The sequence below is a fragment of the Wolffia australiana genome, chromosome 18 (assembly GCF_029677425.1).
Source record: "Wolffia australiana isolate 7733 chromosome 18, ASM2967742v1".
NCBI classification, from domain to species: Eukaryota; Viridiplantae; Streptophyta; class Magnoliopsida; order Alismatales; family Araceae; genus Wolffia; species Wolffia australiana.
The window spans coordinates 10836044-10857100 of NC_135852.1; the positions used below are offsets into that span (position 1 = coordinate 10836044).

The following is a 21057-nucleotide window of genomic DNA, read 5'->3' on the forward strand; positions in this document are numbered from 1 at the left end:
GACTTGAAGTATCATTTTGTATTGAGCAATTGTGTTACAATGACCCGATTATGGTCTCGAGCCCATGATCGTATCATATCATCATCAGCAACAAGCACCAAACAAATCGTCCACGTCAACAAAAGTTGATGACATTGACGGTTGATGACAATGACGACGATGATGACGATGACGATGATGATGAAGAGGACGATGAAGAGGATGAGGACGGTGACGATGAAGAGGATGATGAAGATGGCGAGGAGGAGGACAAGGACAATGACGATGACGATGACGATGACGATGATGATGATGATGATGATGATGGTTGCCTAACCTTACACTGATTCCACATTCAAGCATGGCTAACAATCTGTAGTTAGGGAAGTTTAATTCTGTTAGACTATTTTTTCTGGCACAGCAGGAAAATGGGTATATTGAACAAAATTTATTAACTACCTTACCTTTCCAAGGAAGATACGGTAACCGTAGACCCTGCAAGGCTACGCCTTCCGGATCAAAAGATAATAAGCAGCCTCCAGATCAGACGGCCTCATCGTTTGCGCTTTAGCGGCTTCCACTTATTTAGAACAAAAGAGATGACTTCCTGGAGGGTGGCTTTTCGCTCCGCTTTGAAGTGCCACAGCTCCGGGACGGCATATCGGCCACTGGCATTGTACTCGTCCATCTCCCTCAAAGCTCCAATCACCCCTTCACAGGCCTCATCGCCCCATTCCGTCTTCAGTTCCATCAACCTTTGATCTTCCCAATCAACTTCAAGCTGTATCAGGAAAATAAATTAATTAATGAAAAATACCCAAGAAAAAAGTATACAGAGAACCCTAAATCATGAACTGTGCAGATGATGGAAACTCAAAACTCCACATATCATAGATCAGGGAGAATACGAGGGAGGGATTAACAAAGGTTAAGAAGGTTGAAACTACAATGAAGAAACAATCTCATGCAAAGGACAGCATCAATTGTTTCTTCTTTGTTACCCTTAGAAAGGGAAGAGCAAAAAATATTTTTTAAGGGGAAACTAATCAAATTGTTAAGAGATGAAAGTGAACCCAATCAGCTGAAATGACATAGATTCTTTGGATTTCATATCAGAAGAATACTTAGGGATGTTATAAATATAAATGATGTGTGAGAAAGAGCAACCTTCGACTTTCCATCCACTGTGATGGTCTTGAAAGGATGCCATTCTGGGTTCCGTAGTTCCTCGTTCCATTTCGAGGCGAGGATTGCTGATTGAGCCAGCCAATCGTCAGGATGTTTCTGCTCACAAACCTTGTGAAAGTACTTGGCATCAACTTCGCCCATTCGCTTGATCCCAATCGTGATAGGTCGGCCTGTCAATCTCTCCTTCAGTCCCTGTAAAGTAAAGCGATGTCGTTAATATTATAAGTCCTTTTATATTTTAAGACGTTAGTGTAAGCAAAGATGAGGTTCAAATTGAGAAGGAATGATAACATACAGATATAAGTTCTTTGCGGGCTTCAATCAGCTCGTCTGTGCTCTGGCGCTGTTTCACTAGAAGTGCGGTATAATTGTCTTCCAAGTTTTCCAAGTCTTCTATCTTTTCTTCCAGTTCTTTACTCATCTCTTCCATCTTCTTTTCCTTGAATTCTTTACTCATCTCCACCAGTTCATAGTCACCTCCCATGCCATGCTTCATCAACTGCATATTTCTTTTAAGCTGTGCAATTTCGAGCTCCAGCTTTTGCTTTTCATCGAGTTGCTTCTCTAACTGCAGTATCTTGTTAAGTGTGGCCTCCTTTTCTGTCTGCGGTTTTACAACAGGAAATCCGAGAATCAAAGGGTGATCTATGAAAATCTTGAAAAGCCTCATTCGCATTCTAGGATAATATCCATATTCCAGAGTATCTTCTAGGCAGTTGCGACAAACCTTATGATCTGTAGCCAGTTTTAGAAATTTCTCGTCGGCTATTTTCAGTGCATCTCCGAGTGACTTTTTCGTCTCCGCAATCTAAAAGGAGAAGACAATGTCAGAGAATCCAAAAGATGTTTTACACCCAACGGTCCAGAAAAAGGAATAAAGCAATGAATACCTGATGATTTCAGAACTCAATTCATAAGAATTGCATTAAAATTTTACATTTAGATCTGATAGTTTCTGAACATAAAAAGATTATAATGCAGCTGGAAATAATAAGTTCAAACCTTTTCCCTCTCAAGGTCAAGTTCCCTCCTTTCTGTGTCATTTCGAGCCACAAGCTCACTCAGTTTTTTGTTTCTACTATCAAGTTCAGCCTGTCTTAATTCTACTTGTCTCCTGAGCGTTTCATTCTCCTCAAAAATTCGGCGAGAATGATCACGAGAAAGTTTTTGCATCTTTTCCATCTCTGAAGAGAAACAAGAAAAACAAACGTATGATACAACAGTAAGTAAAAAATTCATATAAGATCACTGATGTGACATGCCAATCCAAATCCTAAATTTCCTGTTGATTAGACTCCATGGCGTCTGCAACTTACATTCCTTAAATGGAAAGACAGAATATTCCATAACCTGGAATATAATATCATCAATATATTCAGTAAAATTTGATAGTATCCAAGAACCTTTATTGTATGTTAAGTGCAGCTTGTCTTTCTCGTCCATCACTTTCCTGAGTGAAAAGGTTGTCTCATTGTACTTGCGTTCCAAGTCATGCAAATGCTCGTTTTTAGAAGCTATCTGGCTGGCCAGATCAGACACAATCCTATTAGTCTTTAGGTATTCTTCTTCGTTAATATCTTTGATTGTTTTCAGGTCTCCATTCTCCCTCAGATGATCTCCAATATGTCCACTTGAATTATAGTCATCTTCTCCAGCAACCCATCCATACATGTGAGGAACATGGTGACTCTCCTCTTCCCAATTCCTCTTTCCCAAATGCTTGGCTTCAAAATAACTAGTAAATGATATAGCATTCTTAAACCCAGTCCAACCTTGGTGAAAATACACAATCGCAGTTCCTGTATGCCCCTTAAAGTTCCACAAAGGATAAACCCTTTTCGGCTTGAATCTGGATAACTTCTCTTTAATCTTTACTAGGCTTTCACCTACCCACTTGCCATTCTCCTGTCTGGTAGGGATATTGACCAGAATCCCCATCCAAGGCACGACATACAGTTCATCTTGGTCTGGTTCTTCAAAAGGCTCGTTTGTGATGATCATAGGTAGCTGTGATGAAACAGATGCAGTTGCAAGGTCTGCAGAAATATATTTGCTTAAGGCCTCGTGATTCACCTTCGCCTTTCCCGTTCGATTAGATGCACTGATGCCGTTAGCATGCTGGGTGAGATCTTTGAGACAGAAACTCTGCTTCTTTTTACCGGCACAGAAAGGGCATCTGTACGTGTCATCTAAATTCTTGACCTTGTGCCTTCCTGCTTTCAACTGCAAATAGATTTTCTCCACATAATCATCTTTATCAGAATCACTAAGGTCTGAGGAAAAATCATCTGAATCAGAAGACATAGGAATTCTCCTGTACCTGTTAAAATTAACGATCGCTTTCAGGATAAAACTATAAAGCAGGAAAAATTTTCTTTAAGGCTCTAAAGTAAAGAAACCTCAGTCTAAAAGTCCTGTACATGGGGCACCGAATGAAACTGGCGTCTGCTGAAATGATAACTAAAATGTGTAATTCAATTGATTTGATTTAAAGCTAGTACTGTCAGATAACTGAAACTTCATAGAGTAAGAGTAGACAATCAAGTAGATAAAATAACATTGTGAAATGAGAACCAGAACGTACACATAAAAATTTACAATGTTTTTCTTCTAAAGCTATGAAAGATATTTTCATCATATTTCAGGGATTTCAAATTAATGGTGATTTCAAGCAAGATCAAGAAACGCAAAAAAGTTAGAAGTATTAGATCTTTTAGAAGAAATTTAAATATTGTGCAGTATAACCGTTTAAAAGAGGAAGTTGCGATTGCCAGGGAACGCTGGCTCTTTCTTCACCTCTGAATTTAAAGTATGAGAATTTCAATATCCCATTCCCCATTTACGTACGACAGATAATGGTTTAGATGAGAGAAACGCAAAGGCCATATCGTGCGAGACATAAGAGAGACGGGGTTATCTCGATCGCCTGACCTCATACAAAACAAAAAATTACGTATTGCCATATGTTTTCTTGAGTCCCTTAAGAAATATGGATGAGAAGACTTAGCCGACGGGTAAATGAGATAAATACAGATAGATAAAAAAAGACAAAAATCGTTTTTAGTCCCGAGATTCCAAAGTAATAAAATAATGTTGAAAGGGATAACATCAAACTCAAGAAGCAACGGACGAAACACTACTATTTGATTCCCGTCATTAATCGGCATGCTGTAAATGCATTTACTGATGGTTCCACATGTTGCCATGAATTAAATAAATAAATTATATTCATCTCAAACTAAGAGGCAAGTAATTCCTAAGGATATTGATAAAAAAAAATATCAAATCGAACACATCAGCCAAACTAAATGCCACGTATACATGATCAGCGGAAAGAAACAAAAGAAACATGTCGAATAAAATAGCAAACTAAGAGACAAGTAATTCCTAAGGACATTGATAAAAAAAATATCAAATCGAACACATCAGCCAAACTAAATGCCGCGTATACATGATCAGCGCAAAGAAACAAAAGAAACACGTCGAATAAAATAACAAACTAAGAGACAAGTAATTCCTAAGGATATTGATAAACAAAATATCGAATCGAGCACATCAGCCAAACTAAATGACATGATCAGCGTAAAGAAACAAAAGAAACAAGTCGAATTCTAATTGCGAAAAGTTAATAATGCGAGGAAACGGGGTGACCAAGGCAGCTCACGTATGCGGGGAACTCGAAATCCAGTAATCTGCCTGCAAATTGAGGAGGACTAGTCTCCGCCAATGAAGGACGCTCGAGGAGAGTGAAGATCACTGATTAAACAAGTCTGATCGCTGATCTCTGCCGGCCATTTTCTCTTGAAATTCTTCCTCGTAACTTGCTGGTTTAAATGCTACAGACAGAATAAGGGGAAGAGGGTATTTATAGGCGCCGTACGTGTCGGTTTTTGAATTCAAATCATACCTCCCCTGCGTTTAGGGTTTGACCGTCCAGGTCATGTAATATTGACTAGTCAATGTCAAAGTCAAAGTAGAAAATTTATGTTCATAGTCACATATGGTGTCTATGATGAGCTCAATAAAAACCTCTCTGTTCAGTTGGATTTTATATTCTTCGAATTTTTAAAATTGTATTAAATTATGTACTTCTGGTTTCGAACTGGTTTGACCCTTTGACCTGAACCTGTCTGACAAACTGGTCACGATTCGTTCCAGTCAAACCAGTCCTCAGTCTTAAATATCCAACCCAACCTGCCTTTACTCTTCATGTTTTTTTCCTGCCAAAACCCAAATGGGTCCCAGACAGGATCCTTAATAAAAGCATTAGTCTTCTAGGCAGGTCAAAATCTCAGACTGTTGACTTTTCTTTGTTGACTTTGTAACCGGAATCTTCATCCTCATGTCTTGCTCATCACTTAAGCTTTGCTTCTAAAGTTGCACCTTCTTTATTTAATCATGCTTCATATGGGCAGAGCCATTTTCAAATGCCTGGTAAAACAAACTATAATAACCTAGTTGAATGGGAGACAAATTATTCCTTCCAGATTTTCTCTTTCACTTAATGCCCTAAGAAAAATGGTGTTTGCCCACTTTTTTCCTATTTTGGTGGAGCCTTAACGCTGCTAATATCTCGGATTTGATCATCACAATGTAGGAGAAAGGAATACCAACCCTTCATATGTTGTTAAATCGTAGGGAGGATAGTTTTTGGTAGGCTAGGATAAGGGTGAAGAGGATACATATAAAGGTTTCGAAGTTAGATTTTGGTGAATCAAGAGAAGTGGATTTTGTGTTCAGGACTTGAAGAAGTACCAACCCCTTCCCTACTCAAGATTGTGTTTCATGAAGGAACAAGACACTTAAAGTAGGTTTGGCTAACCATGAAATGAGGTGGAGGCGTTTCTATACTACTTTCACTCGCTCTCATCATCATACCCATAGTATTTCATCCCTTCGATTTTTCAAGCGACCAACTCAGTCCACTAGTTATCCTTACTATTGGGAAGTCATACATCATGTCTAAAATCAAGGTTGGTATGATTGTAAAAAGCTCATGATGCACTCAGGAGTTTTTCTCAACTCACTCTTTTTGGATCAAGGATGGAATGAATCTCTCAAGATGGGTTTCTTAACACCTACTTTTTTCACAAAAATAAATTTCTCCCAACTAATAATAATGTGTGAATGGAAAATATTTTTTTTTGAAAGATATCACATGAATTTCACCCCCAACTTAAAAATAAGCATAGTCCCTAATGCCTTGAAAAAAAAAATCAAAATATCTAAAGCATGCAAACCGAGGGGCAATCTTCTTCTTCTTCATGCGTGTTTTTAAATTTATTTCTAGTTGTGGCTCCCTAGTGCACAATATGATGTAAACATAATCCATAAAATGCAGCAAGTACTTGAGTGGGATGACATGCCCAAAAGTGAGTTACCCAAGTGCTCCCTAGGAGGTATGAAATAACAAGATTGATCCGTTTGGATCTTGGTCCATGATGGCAATACCCAAAACCCATTAAAATTGTTTTGTAATTTTAAAATAGATTTACTCGGTTTAAGCTTGATCACATGCAGATAAAATCATATTTACTGCAAGACAAAGATATAATGAATATGTATTATGAATTTGAGGTAGTGATAAACCTTCTATACACAACTAAACCGATAACCAGTTATTTAATTGCATCACTTGTGAAGATAAACTACATTCATTAAATAGGACAAAACCAAGAAAATTATCACATTGATAATTAATTTATATAAAATATGACTGGAGTACTAAAGCTGGATGAAAAATTGGAGGCCATCAAGGCGACGAACAATTACAATTCAGAAAGTGTAAAGATCTCATAAAATTGAGATCTAAATTTTTGGAGATTAAAAATAAAAAAGTAATCATATTCCCATGAAGCCTTTATTTTTTTAATATATTTTTAAAAAATTCTCAAACTTAATTGACCGAATGTGATCATTTGTCTTATCCAAATAACAAATGTGTCAATGATTTTGTGAAGATAATTGAATAAATCACTAACTTTATGCCTGAAAATATCCACATAAATAATGGAGATAGATACATGTGTATTTCCCCTTGCCCTTCGATTGATTTATCCTTTTTAGTTTTCTCCTTTTCCCCTCTACATTCACATTCTCTATTGTTTACCAGTCAACTTTTCCCAGTGAATTGTTAGCTCTAAAGTAAAACTATCTTTTAGTAAACAATACTTGAGATATTCTCAGATACAATATATCCTCATAAAATCAATCATCTTTCTGTTCCATCCATGGCAGTAGATCTCTATAGACATGGCTGTTCAGTTCCTTTTGTGCGAATTTGTGCGAATTGTTCGTTCTGTTCGGTTTTACAAACAGAACAATATCAAATTCGAACAAATCATCCCGCAGACCCGTGTGTAGTTCTATTGTTCGCTTTGTGCAAATTTTGTTCAAATGTGTGAATTTTGTTCGTTTTTGCACAAAAAACGAACAGAACAAAGAACAAGGCCCTGTGCAGTTTTTTCGTGTGAATTTTTTGTTCGTTTCAAGCGAACAGAACAGAACAACCATGTCTAGATCTCTATTCAATCAGATCCACCAATAGGTTTTGAAGATATTCATGATCATGAAAACGCAGGATAGGACTCTGGTACATGCAAGGAAATATGCGCACAATACAAAAGGATGAAATGCAATGGGAACGGAGAAGAACAAGGCTAGAAAATGGGAGACCTTCGTGCCAGACCTTTCCTCCTTTTGGCCCCGTTCTTTATGCAAGATATTTGATTCCTCCCATTTCCAAGTTGTGGTACTGGAGAAGACGAGACTGCAGCAGAAGAAGAGATCAACTCTTCAAGTGAGCTATTACAAAGACTCTCTCCGCGGCTGCTGGCTCTGTTCATCCTCGGCGAGGTTTGATTAAAGTGCTGATTGTCCTAATATAAAACAAGAAAATTACAGCTTTTCTTATAAAAAAAATATTTAAAGCACAAAGGTAGTCTCAATCTGGAGATTTTAACCCATCAGAGTACGTGAATAATTTAACTATTCTCGGCGACGTTTGATTAAAATGATGGTTATCCTTATATCAATCAAGAAACTTACAGATTTTCTTATCAAAAAAGAGTTAAAGCACAAAGGTAGTCTCAATCTGGAGATTTTAACTCATCAGAGGACGTGAATAATTTCACTATTCTCGGCGACGTTTGATTAAAATGATGATTATCCTTATATCAATCAAGAAACTTACAGATTTTCTTATAAAAAAAAGTTAAAGCACAAAGGTAGTCTCAATCGGGAGATTTTAACTCATCCTAGTACGTGAATTATTTAACTATTTATCGCAAAATGCGCTCGAATGGGTAGCAGGGAATTAAAGGAAACTTTCCTATAAGAAAAGGAGATATTTTTTTTATTTCTTGTACAGTTTATACTAAATACCTCTCGACTATCTTCCATTTTGCATGAAAGAGAGCAATAGTGATTGGGATCCGGTAGAGGCCTTCTGCATAGCATACAAGGATGTCCTCCGTTGCCTCGCTCAATCACCGTCTTGGCTTGTTTCTTTGGGTTGAGGAATATAACCTTTGACCCGTTGACAGTGAACGTCTGCAATACAAAGCCAGTGAAAGACATAAAGAGTGCAACCACAGAAGGAAAAAAAAATGAATAAAGGGTAACATCCAAATTATAGAAGCAACAAAAAAAAATAAAAACGGGAATGAAAAGAAACAAAAATTAAACATTGTGGGGCGTCAAAAGAACCTGAACTTTGGAACAATCAGCAAATTTCTTCATGTCGCGCAGGCGGATAACGTCATGGTAGACATAGCGGCGGACTTGGAGGAAGCGATGGCAGTGGCGGCCCCGGTGGACAACAGAAGGAGAGGATAAGCAGTGGCTGCAGAAGGAGACGTTGCATTCTACACAGTACATTTTAAGCTCGCTCTTGCTCAACTCTTTGTGCGTCTCGCATTGCTTAAAGAACTGACGCTGTAGAAGATGGCCAAGCCACAGAGGCACTGCCTTCCTCTCCTCCTTTTCCTTCTCCTTTCAATTCAAAGATGAACAAAGTACTTAGACATTGACATCACATTAAGAAGAAGAAATAGAATTATAAGCTGTTGTATTCAAACCCAATGAAGCGGAAGGTACCATTATTCGTGGGTGATGAGACGGATTCAGCGTTATTCTTAGAGAGAGAGAGAGAGCTCTCCTGCCTGGTGAAGCGACGGAGAACAGGAGAACAGGAAAAGAGGCAAGTGTCGCCTTATAATAAGATGAGAGCCTTCGGAGACGACGCACTTGTCTTTGCCAACCAATGATAGACTGCTGCTTTCTTGTCCAGCGTTAAGCCCGATGAGGAGTTACAAGGAGTCCTTTCTTCTCAAAGAAGGACCCGCAATATCAGGCATGATGATGATTCGATATCCGGTTTGGGATGGTGATTTCTATGTTTGCATGGAGAACGAAAGCTGTGATGGAAGGCCTTATTCTCAGTACTTATTTAATGGTATTTTTTCATTTCCGCGATAGATACCAGTCCAGTAGCTTTGATGATGGAAAATATTCTCGGAATAGAATGTAGGAAAAATACAAAAATTGATTTCTAAATTCTCATGAACTTGATATCAGAGCAGTTGTTTAAAATATCACAGTTTCTTATGAGTGCTTCCACGTCGCAATTGTTGAGCTTGATTGATCTCCGCGATTGACTGTGACCGGAAGCAAAAGAACAGAATGGAGAAAAGAGAAGAGAGAAGAATGAAGAGAAGAAGAAGAGGGCAAGAAGACACAAATGTAGATCAAGATCATTGTATTAACCTGCAAGTTTTTGTGGTTACATGTGTTAGTATTTATATGTAAGTATTATAGTTATAACATCTATATTTCTGTTATGATCCTAGCCGTTATTTTATAACGGCTAGTTCAAGATTAATCTGAGCCGTTGATCCTATCTACGCGTTATTCCTATATCTATGTGAAATCCTATCTATGTTTTATCCTATATCTGTGTGAAATCCTATCTATGTTCTATCTTATATCTATGTTTCGTAACGAGTATAAGAGGGGTACGTGTTCTTTTCTTACTAGCCAGTCTTTATTAAGTTTCCTATTGGTCCACATCTTGTGTAAACCGCTGATGTGTTGCGCTGAACCGCTGACGTGTCAATCTGATGTGGCAAGTAAAACTCCTCAATAGCAACGGGTGAATTGAAGAAACAGTGATTGAAAAAATGTGAATGACAGTTGTATAGCATAGATATGTTTTTTTATCTTTGTGCTTTGCACAAAATATATTGCATCATTGTACAATATCATGTATATTTGTAAATTTTTCTTATAGATGTCATGATACTTGACAGATTTAATCATTTTCACAGAATACAGCATATCCTTTTTACAATGAAATGCCTATGAGTGCTTCACATAAGATAAAAACTTTTTGAAATAAAATGTATGGGCTCAGATATGATGAAAATGATATGATTAAAAAATCTCAAGAAATAACTTGCATGCATAAAAAGGGAGAATATTATATTGTGACTAATGACCTAATGGTCAATTTCAAGTCTATCTCAAAGCACCAACTTTTGCCAAGCATGCATAGCCTTGAATATTTTGTCAGATGCACTTTTTTTTCTTTGAGAGTGACTATTTAACATCAATCTCAATAAGACAATGACTTTTTTATATTCAGTTATATATTGTCAATAAAAGCTTTTTTCTAGGCCCATAACGACTAAAGGGTACATATTTTGCTCCTACAATATTTTAACTTAATTAGATACTCATGAAACTTTTAAAATATTTTCATAATTAGACTAGTTTATTTCAAATGAAATTATTCATCCTGAATTATTTAGTTATTTCCCAAAGCTTAAGAACACGTGAATAAATTTTAGTAACTTTGTATTCAATATCATAATCAATATTCAGAAACTGTCGTGATGATAAATAAAACTATTTGCGGAATCCTTGGTAAGAGACTCTTTTGGCCATTCATTTGCTAACTGATCACTTGCATTCTGGTTGCCCAAATCAGAATGTAGGGGGCACCCTAATTGATTAAAGAGAAAGGTAGATAGTCAAAAATAATAAGAATGCATTATACAACAATTTTGTGAGTGAAATCTATTAGTTCTATATTCTCTCTCTCCATTACCATCACGGAGATTCGCAAAGTATTTATTATCCTCATTCAAGATACTTCCGAAAGACCACACTGATAAGATCATTGATTCCCATTCTGAAAAAATTTATTTCGTTCTGGAAAACTCCTAAGATGAAACAGTTTAACAATAAAAAATAATATTTCTTAAATCTTATACATTGCTAACCTCTCCCCACAATATCTGGATTGGACTCGATATTTGTTCCTCCTTTGAATATTTTTGAAATCTAATCATAAATCTGAAACTCCTTGATTTAGAATCTTTAAGGTTTTGAGACTTTAAGAAAATATGTGTACTTTTTAGTTATCGTCAGCTTTACCATATTGGGTTTATTACTCTAGTATTTATGTTACAATATTTTTGTTAAACTTTAACAAGTATGTCTTCATTTTGTTGAGCAAATTGAATTATTTGACAGTACAAGATGAAATGTCTTAACCATCTTGAAAAAAGAGCAAATTGAATTAACCATCATGAAATGTCCCTATATTTTCACTATGAAAACATGAATAAATCAAAAGATATAATCTATATTTTTAGAAAAACTAATAGCACCTAGCAAAAGGATGGCAAAAAGCACTTATTCATAAGGCATAAGTCATTCGTGGCATTGGGATGGTGAAAATGTAAGCAATCCTTGATGATTATCACCTTGTAAAAGAACATAGAGGTGAGTCTAAAAAATGAAGATTACTCTAACATCGACATTGCGTTCCCAACAGGACAAGTAGTGCTTTCTCTTTGTGAGTCATAATCTGAATGCCACCCCTTTAGTCCCTCACTCTCAAGACTCAATAATGGACCTAAATGAGATTTTGAATGAGTAAATTGCTCCGTCAATTGTCATTAGGAACATTCCAGTGTGCCTTTTTTTATAACTATGGAGGCTCTATTTGTGGTTCATAGGCCATAGGTGGATAGAGGAGGTAAAGGCAGAACTAAAAGTAAATTTCAATCCTAAACTCATGATGGATAATATGTCGCCATCAAGAAAATCACACTACCATGATTTATCTAAGTTCATTGAAATAAATATTTACTCAGTATTATTCTTGTGTGATGTTTGTGGTGAAGTCCCTAAATATTCCCAATGACTTAGTGAACTTTATGAGATCATAATATAGTTAACATTACTCTAAAAGCATGCATTCTAAATATTCTTTTCCGTTGGATACTTGAGATAGATCAATTTATTCAAATCAGAAAACACTATCTGGTCCTACTTATGCCATAAGCATGGCTGATCCTGTGACCATTGATGTGGAGACACTACGGATAGATGGTGGGTGCACTTTAGATAAAGAATTCACTGAAGTTTTTCATATGAATCCCTTAACGGTATTATACTTAAACGTCAATGAGGTTGATTTACATCATAGTTGTGTAAGTTGTCCATTTACCTAAGGCACCAAGGAAATCTTGTGTAAGGAAAACTATATTTTGACTAAATGTACAAGTCCTTAACCATGTGATTCAAATATGTCCTAGCTCAGACATAACAAGATATGTACAAAGGTGATCAAGTGGTCAAGACTAGATCGTCTGCCCTCAATATAAGAGGAGATTGACTCAAGGAAAAAGATTCTTCAAATCCCTAGCAATGGTAGTAGAAATATTGTAGAAGGTATTCTCAAATGATCCACATTACCCATCAGTACTAAGTGAATGATAGATTAGGATTTGATGACTAATCATACCCCAAGTCATTTGGGAGTCTTATGCAAATGTAAGATTATACATATACAATAACTAATGATGGTAAGGCTCCATGGGAATGTTTGAATACTATTGTATATCTTTTGGAGCACGAGGTATAGCTCGGTACCCCACGGTCTAGAAACATAACCTATTGATTGGGTTAAATAAATATTATTGATTAATAAATATAATTGGAGCACAATGTTATTATCTAGATGATATATGAGCTTATAGGGTTGCATACATAATATTAAATGACATTGGTAGATATGCTTTACTAAGATGGACTGTTATTAGAATTTATTAATAAGTATAAATAAAGGGGAAACCATTTTAGGGGCACATGCCAGCTCCCAACTCATTTTATTTGAAAGTATTGAAGGTGAGAAGATCAAATATATTTTAAACAAGAGTTGGATAAGAAGAAGAGGATGAGATTTAATAGTCCCTTGATCACATAGATATTTTTAGAAGTTGGGCATGTGAAAGGCTTGAAAGCACTCTCCCTAAGAGAAAACTAAGGGTGGAACAAGTTCCCCACAAGGTACATTATGTTTCCTATGTTTTAGTTTTAGATTTATTTTATATTTTGCTTCTAGGGAAATATTTTCCAAGCATTCGTTCCTGACCCAGACCCCAACAACTCCTCCTAGATTTCTAGATATCATGATTTGAAGTTGACAAAATCTGTGTCGTTTCTTTTTTTCTGTCATTATCAAGGTTGCAAACGTGGCTAGTAATCCTTAGATTTCCTGAATTTGAAATATTCTTCAAGGATTCACTAAAAATGTCCTCTAATTTGCAAAAAGACAATTCAACCATTTGAATGATTTTTAATGGTTTAGTCATGATTCCATTTTCTGCCCACCATATGTACTAGTAAAAAAGAACCCAGAAGAGAAAAATGGCACAATTAATCCACCTTTTTTCTCATGATTCAATAACACTGTGGCATATGTACATCTATGCTTAAAGAAGTGGGAATTAATAATAAAGAATTTTTAGGGTAAAAATCAACAGTAAAGAATGTTTTAGGGGCCACATGGTAATCATTGGCCATCGCAATGATTGTTCAACACCAATCATTGGCCACAATCCAAATGAATCAGACTTCTGCTCATGTAGATCGAAGTACTTACACTTTAGTTTCACTTCACCATTCTAGGCACATCATCCTTTTTCACCACTACATCATCCATCCAACATCATCATTGTGCTACACATCATTTGGCCACAAATTTGGGGTCAACTGAATATTCAAAGCCATGCCTCATTTCTTCTTACATAGACTTTCATCATTGAACTCAAAAATTATTGATAACTAGTATCAATATATTTTATTACTATGTCAAATGTTTCTGCTCACTTGCTGGCCCGCGCTTTCACCTGCCCACCCCCCTGAGTTTCTAGAAATGTGCCACATAGTGCACAATGCTGCTTTCACCCACTTGTGTTGCCTTCACTGTCCCTCGTGTTGTTAGCAGCTCAGCTGACCACACTATTGCCAATGTGAGTGATGTGACTATCCTTGGACTGCCCGCAATCCTGCCTACTCATGTAGTGCCATGTGATCCCACCCAGGATAGGGTTCAAGAGCCCATCTGTGTGCCTGCCCACATTGACATCACGGTTGTTGTAAAAATACCTTCCCACTCTAGCATAAGCAAGACCCTACATGATACCGTCCTTGTGCCTGCTAACAGCCACATAGACCTCTCCTCCCCCCCCCACCCCAAGAAACCTTCTACTCTACCATTAACCATCCACATTCATCCTTGCTATGAGACATACCATTACAATGAGAATACTTGCTTCACCACCCCATTTTTATGACAACCTGATAAGCTGAATTTAACTGTAATTAACTTGTCTGATTACTATATTTTTTTATAATCAACTTTTAAAATATTATTTGAAATGAACCCTCTATCTTAAAATGGATATGATGAGTAGAGGGGTCGTCTAGAGGGAGACATTTCAAGGATTTAATTCAGGTTATTTAATATATTTAATCTTGATTCGATCGGACTCTCAAGATTCAACGGGGATGATATCGATTGATTTCCCCTCTAAAAAAAGGGTAGATCCTTAGAGATCATAAGGGTAAAGAATTTAAAAGAGGGGGTAGTAGGGACGAGAAAATATGAAGAGAATATAATCCCTCACTTTGTTCAATTTGATCTCCAAAAGAATATCTAGAATAAAAAGTGAAATCAGATAATGAGAATACTTAATATAAGATTTTTTAACACTAAGGGTTGGTGAAGAATGAATGGATTGAGAGGAAGGTAAACGATGATGGAATAATATGTGGTCGGCAAGCCAATCACATATTCCACATCTCGTTCCATATTCATTAATAGAACATATTCACTATAATGCATGTGTTATGCTTATAATGAAGTCCATGAATACATGATCGAACTTAGTGAATTATGATGAGATCGTAATACGGAGATCACTAGTCTTTAAGCATGTGTTTATAAACATTCTTACTCCAAGGATACGTGAGAAGGACATCGAAGTATTCAGATAGAATAGCACTATCTAGCCTCACTCATATGATGAGTATGGTCGTTCCCGTAACCATTAGTGTGGAGACACTAAGGATAGATAGTGGGTGTTCTTTAGTGGAAAGAGTTCACTAAATTGATCTGTACAAATCCCTGAATGGTATTATATCAAAATTTCAATCACGTTGATTCACGTCAAGGTTGTGTAAGTGGTCCTTAGACATGAGACACCAAAGACGTCTTGTGGATAGATGGTTGTACTTTGACTACGGCCAACGAGTCTGTAATCATGATATTCTTGATGGTCTTAGTTTGGGTGCATCAAGAAGTTCACAAAGACGATTAAGTGGTCAAGATGGGATCATCCACCCTCGGTATAAGAGGTGACAGCTCAAGGAAGACGATGCGATGAAGTCCTCGGTCGAGGTAGTGAAATATCATAGAAGTGTTCTACGATGATTTTCGAATGTATCAGTACTAACTTGGATGACCAATTAGGGTTTGACAGTTGAACATACCCTAAATCATCCTAGGAGCATCAAGTAGACGAGGGATTATATGATCACGGTAACCAATGACGAACAGGTTCCATGAGTGAGTCGATACACGCTCATTTGTATCTTCTAGAGCGCAAGGTATAGCTTGGCACACCACGTGTTGGAGACTCAACTTATTGATTTGGTTAAATTGATCATACATTAATTAATCTATATGATGATATAGTCAATTAATTTGGAAGGCCAATAAAGGTTATTGGGACACCAGATTCGTTAACTAGACTGATACATGGGTCTAGATGGTCACACGCAAATGGTCTTTTGGAGATCGGAAGATATACTAAAGTTTTGGGGGTTTATAAAAAATACCCACTTAGTATAAGTAGGGGAAGACCCTGAACAAAATTCATCCAGGCCAGATTGTTCAGGGGCCTTTCTCCTTCTTCTCCCCACAACCCCTCTCCATCCCCGATATGATGATGGAGGTTGAAGGGGCTCGTCAATGAAGAGGAGGAGATCGGACGTGCCGAGGACCGCGTGGATATGTTTAGAGGCTGCACACTTGAGCAGCTTGACTCGTCTCACTCTGGGATCCAAGAAATCATGGATGCGTTCAGTGCAAAGGTACTTCGTTTCATGGTTTTAATGATGTCGTTATAATTCTGTCACGTGTCTTCCGCTGCATGGAATCCTCGTCTTCATCTATGTCTAGGCCTCTAGAACCCAACAAGGGATAGATAATAAATCTAATTTTTGGGTTATTTTAATACCTGATAATAGAATTCAATAATTAGCTAAATTCCTTACTAAATCAAGATAAGGGCTAGTAATTTTTGTTCTTGACAAGATGATTTAGAAGAACATAAATCAAAACTAATGAAGAAAGACATTGAAAATAATATACAATACCAAGACACTCTGATTTAAGACTATTTCCCATCATGTAATAATGATAAAGAAAGAGAAACTTTATAATTATAAGGCTCTACTAGTCAATCCATACATTTATACCTAGGGTAGAGGGGTGAGGCTAATCCACTCTTGTCCCTAGGCATTCATTATTTTTATGTACTTTTAAGGATCTACTGGTCATCCATATATATGGATGGAAAGAGGATATAATTAATAACTAGCTCAAAATTTGACCTTAACACGATGGCGAGATATTCAGATATCAAAGTTTAAATTTGGAGAAATTTAAGACATTGAATTCTTTTGGCTTTTTTTCTCTCCACAAAATACATCCTCTTTTTTGAAACTTCATGTTGATCTTGGTCTTAGAAATACTTGAATATATGTAGTGCACTTATTATCCCATTCATTATCTCTCCCATTTTTCCTAAACAATTGTGAAAAGCCCATTATTCTTAGAAAACTAGTTAAAATACCCAACTATTTAATGAAATTGGATTTTTACCAATATAATTTTCAAAGCTCTTTTCTTCATGTTCTCCACTCAATAATTTCAATAAAAATATGGAATTTTATTTTATTTTTATTTTTACTATGAGAGCATACAGTTATAGTTATTTTATTGCAAATAAAAATGCAATATGTATGAGATAAATACTGTAAATCTCATGTTATTATCACAACCCAATCCTATGTATCTTGTTTTTGTGCCTTTTCTGTAATTTTGACCTCACCTTTTGCTCCTTGATGATCATAAGTCGATGCGTGCACTAATGTGCCTATGTTTCATATTTATTCATGAAATTCCTTCATTGAACTAAAATTAAGCATTATTTATAGATAAAATATGAATTTAATTAAATAATTACTGCATTTCTGATTTACATTATCTTTTATTTGTAGATATCTTAAGTCAAACTAATTGTCTTCCTTAGATTTAAGTTGTTAACATCTCACATTCTCTAGAAGTCTATTTGAATGCAATGTCTTAGGTGGATTTAATGACAATATTTTGAGCCAAATAGGACAAAATAGGACGAATAAACCACAGAATGGAGCATTCAAGGCCCAAATCATGCTTTATTAGCCACCCATACATTGGTCAATAGTTCCAGATTTTGTGGATTTACCATAACTTGCGTAATTAGTAGACCATGCCTGGATCATTATAGTTCCTCATTTTGATTTGGTATAGTTTTAATCTAGTACATTGTTTTAATATATTGACCAAGGACTCTATCTGAGGAGTAGAGGGATGTATATTGACAATCCATTACAAAATTACTAGATCACGAAAAATCTGGAGCATTGAGCCCTGTTACTTAATCTTATTCCCATCTTTTTAAAAACTTACATTTTTATTTTTCCAAGTAGTTGCTGGTCTTGTGAACCAACCGTTACTTTACTCAATTCTTGTCTATGATTTGACTTATTGTTGCAGCAAGGCAGGGGTGCACCATGGTAGCCATGGAATAAATCTCATACACTATTGGTTGTTGAACTACCACTACCTCTTGCACAACTACCACCTGGTGCAATTCTGCATGCCTCCATTATTCTCTCTCCTTTGAGAATTTTGCTATGATAATTCACGTGTCTCCATGCTGATTCCCTCCTTTTCAACTACTTCCGTGATGATTCCATGTGCATTTGCTACTCTTCTCTCCAATTTTGTTGTTGTTACATTGCACAATTTCTGGTGGCAAAGCCATATCCAAAATCACAATCACGCCATTAGCCAAAGGCAAACCCCAGCTAGAGCTGCAAGAACAGCCCCAACCACACCCATTGATGTGCTTACATGCGCTAGTCGCAACACATAACACCATAACCAAACACTGCCCGGTAAAATTATATTTATCTATTTTTAGTTTCATTAAATATTCATTAAATGTTCTCACTTTTAAGTTTGAGTTTTTCAAAAAATTACTTAGGAAAAAGGGGATGCTATATTTTTTGTGCATAAAGCATTCTCTTAGCCCATTTCTCCCTAAGGACTTATCCCTAATTCTATGTTGGATTAAAAAAAAATTCCATTAGATCTCCTTTACAACATGTGTAACCATAACAATCTTTCTTATCATTGCTCTATGGATTAATCATGGATATACGTCATTAATACCCAGTTCATCAATATTATCTTGAAGTCTACCTAGAAATATATTGGAAATATATGTGGCATGCAAGCCAATCACATATTCCACATCTCATTTAATATTCATGAATATATATATATATATATATATTCATTACAATGCACGTGTGATGATTATAATTGAAGTCCACTAATATGTGCAATGACTAAGTGAATGATGATGAGATTAGAATCCGCTGAGCATTAGTCTTTAAATATGTGTTCTAAATATGCTTATTTGAATGACACTTGGTAAGGTCATTGAAATATGCAGAAATAATAGCGGAGTCTAGTCTCATTAATATGATGAGTATGGCTATTCTTGAAGCCATGAGTGTGGAGACATTAAGGACATGTAGTGGGGGCTCTTTGGGAAAAAATATTAAATTTATGCATATGAATCTCTAAATTGTATTTTGCCTATCGTCAATCAGGTGGATTATTGTCATGGTTTTCTAGTGTTCCTTACACTTGAGAAACCAACAATGCCTTAAGGATGGGCAGTTAGGGTTTAACTATAGCCTACGAGTCTCTAAAATGATATTTTGAACCGTCTAAGCTCACATGCATCAACAAGTCTACGAAGGTGATTATGTGATCAATATGGGATCATCTGGCATCAATAATAGAGGCATTGTTTCAAAGAATATGATATAGTTAAAATCCTTGGCCAGGTTTGTGAAATGTCAATTACGCATGACTAGTTAAAAAACCTCAATAATAAGTTTTTTATGGTGATTTAATTACGCATCAATAGTAACTAGAATGACTGACTAGGTTTTGATGGTTAACTACGGCCTAAGTCTTTTGGGAGTCTTGTGTGAATGAGGGATTATACATACAAGATAACAGATGAAAATAAAATTTTGATTATTGAATTTAATGACTTAACTAATCAATCAAGTTAAACTGATCTTTGATTAATTAATTTTAATGTTATATAGTTAATAAGGTTAGCCCAACAAAGGTTACTTTGTCATTGAAGCTATTAAATAAACATATACATCGGTCTATGATGGCACACACATAATATTTTTGGATGTTTGTGGATATGTTTTAAGTAAAGAAACTTTTATTAAATCTTCCTAGAGATAAGAACTTTAATGAAATTTTCCCAAGGACACTTAGGAAATTTTTTTTGAAACTTTTGTTAAGAAACTTTTATTGAACAAATAGAGGGCATCCTCATTTGATACACATGCAGGGCAGTTTGAGTGACCCCCTCTTTCTTCTCTTCCTCTTCCCTCATTGTTGCTTTCAATGAAGATTGGATGGAGATTAGATATATGAACGGCTTTAAGATGCTTACTCAAGAAATCAAGAAATCATTGGTTCGATCCATTGAAAGCTGATGGTTTTGGTTTTGTCACGTTTTGGGTTTGTAGATCCATCTTCAGTTTTATATTTTTTTTTGAAGCGAAGTTCGAATGGTCCACATCAAGACCCAAATCCTTGCATAACCTTAGTCTTTGCATTACCTTTTTGAGAAGTAAAAGCACATTCATCATTCATCTAATTTCTTATCTTGTATTATTCTGATCATTTTCACCCTACTGTAATGCCTTTACACCACTCATCTCCAAGACAATTCCATAGTTGTTTTGTGAAGTTATGCGTGTACCTTAAAGGAATACTAAGATGGACTTATGACACCATGCCCTTCTGGGTAGCCATACTTGGATGTTGGTTTCTCACTTATCTAAATATAACATTTTTACTTCTAAATGGTCTTACTATGAAGTACAATCTTGACTATAATGAGTCCTTCGCAGGCTAGCAAGGCCATGGGTTCACTCAGACTTAACATTGTTGATTTCAGAGGTTTTAACTATATGGGGGTTCATCTAATCTCTCTTGTGTAGTATTGTATTTAGGCATCAATCATGATTGAAAACTTTATGGACGTGTTGAATGTATTTCTATAAGGTGAATTAACTAAGTACCTATGGAGTAGGCTCTAAAGTATGTCCCATGAAGGAGACTTCAAAGGCCTATCTTATGAATCTTACTGTTTATGG

At 36.1% G+C, this 21057-nt stretch overlaps 1 protein-coding gene across 2 annotated transcripts; it reads right to left on the reverse strand.

The window, feature by feature from the left end:
• On the reverse strand, positions 1–5011 carry LOC144715219 (factor of DNA methylation 5-like). Of its 2 annotated transcripts, XR_013584552.1 has the most exons (8): positions 4832–5011; positions 2571–3487; positions 2170–2351; positions 1895–1975; positions 1463–1771; positions 1147–1359; positions 444–760; positions 1–352 (listed from the first exon to the last, which is right to left on the reverse strand). XR_013584552.1 is itself a non-coding variant. In XM_078590146.1 (7 exons), the coding sequence occupies exons 2-7, from the start codon at positions 3469–3471 to the stop codon at positions 533–535; spliced, it is 1914 nt and encodes a 637-aa protein (XP_078446272.1). In that variant the 5' UTR covers positions 3472–3487; positions 4832–5011; the 3' UTR covers positions 359–532. The 2 variants fall into 2 exon arrangements, 1 of the variants encoding a protein (XP_078446272.1); XM_078590146.1 differs by lacking the exon at positions 1–352 and having other exon boundaries at positions 359–760.
• Between the last annotated feature and the right edge of the window lie 16046 nt (positions 5012–21057).

Excerpts from the sequence above, each read along its gene's own strand:
- LOC144715219 (XM_078590146.1), bottom strand. The coding sequence starts at position 3,471 with ATGTCTTCTGATTCAGATGATTTTTCCTCAGACCTTAGTGATTCTGAT. Across the intron at positions 2,352-2,570 it reads GCACTTAACATACAATAAAG|AGATGGAAAAGATGCAAAAA; the intron begins GTTCTTGGATAC and ends GTTTCTCTTCAG. Across the intron at positions 761-1,146 it reads CAGTGGATGGAAAGTCGAAG|CTTGAAGTTGATTGGGAAGA; the intron begins GTTGCTCTTTCT and ends TTCCTGATACAG.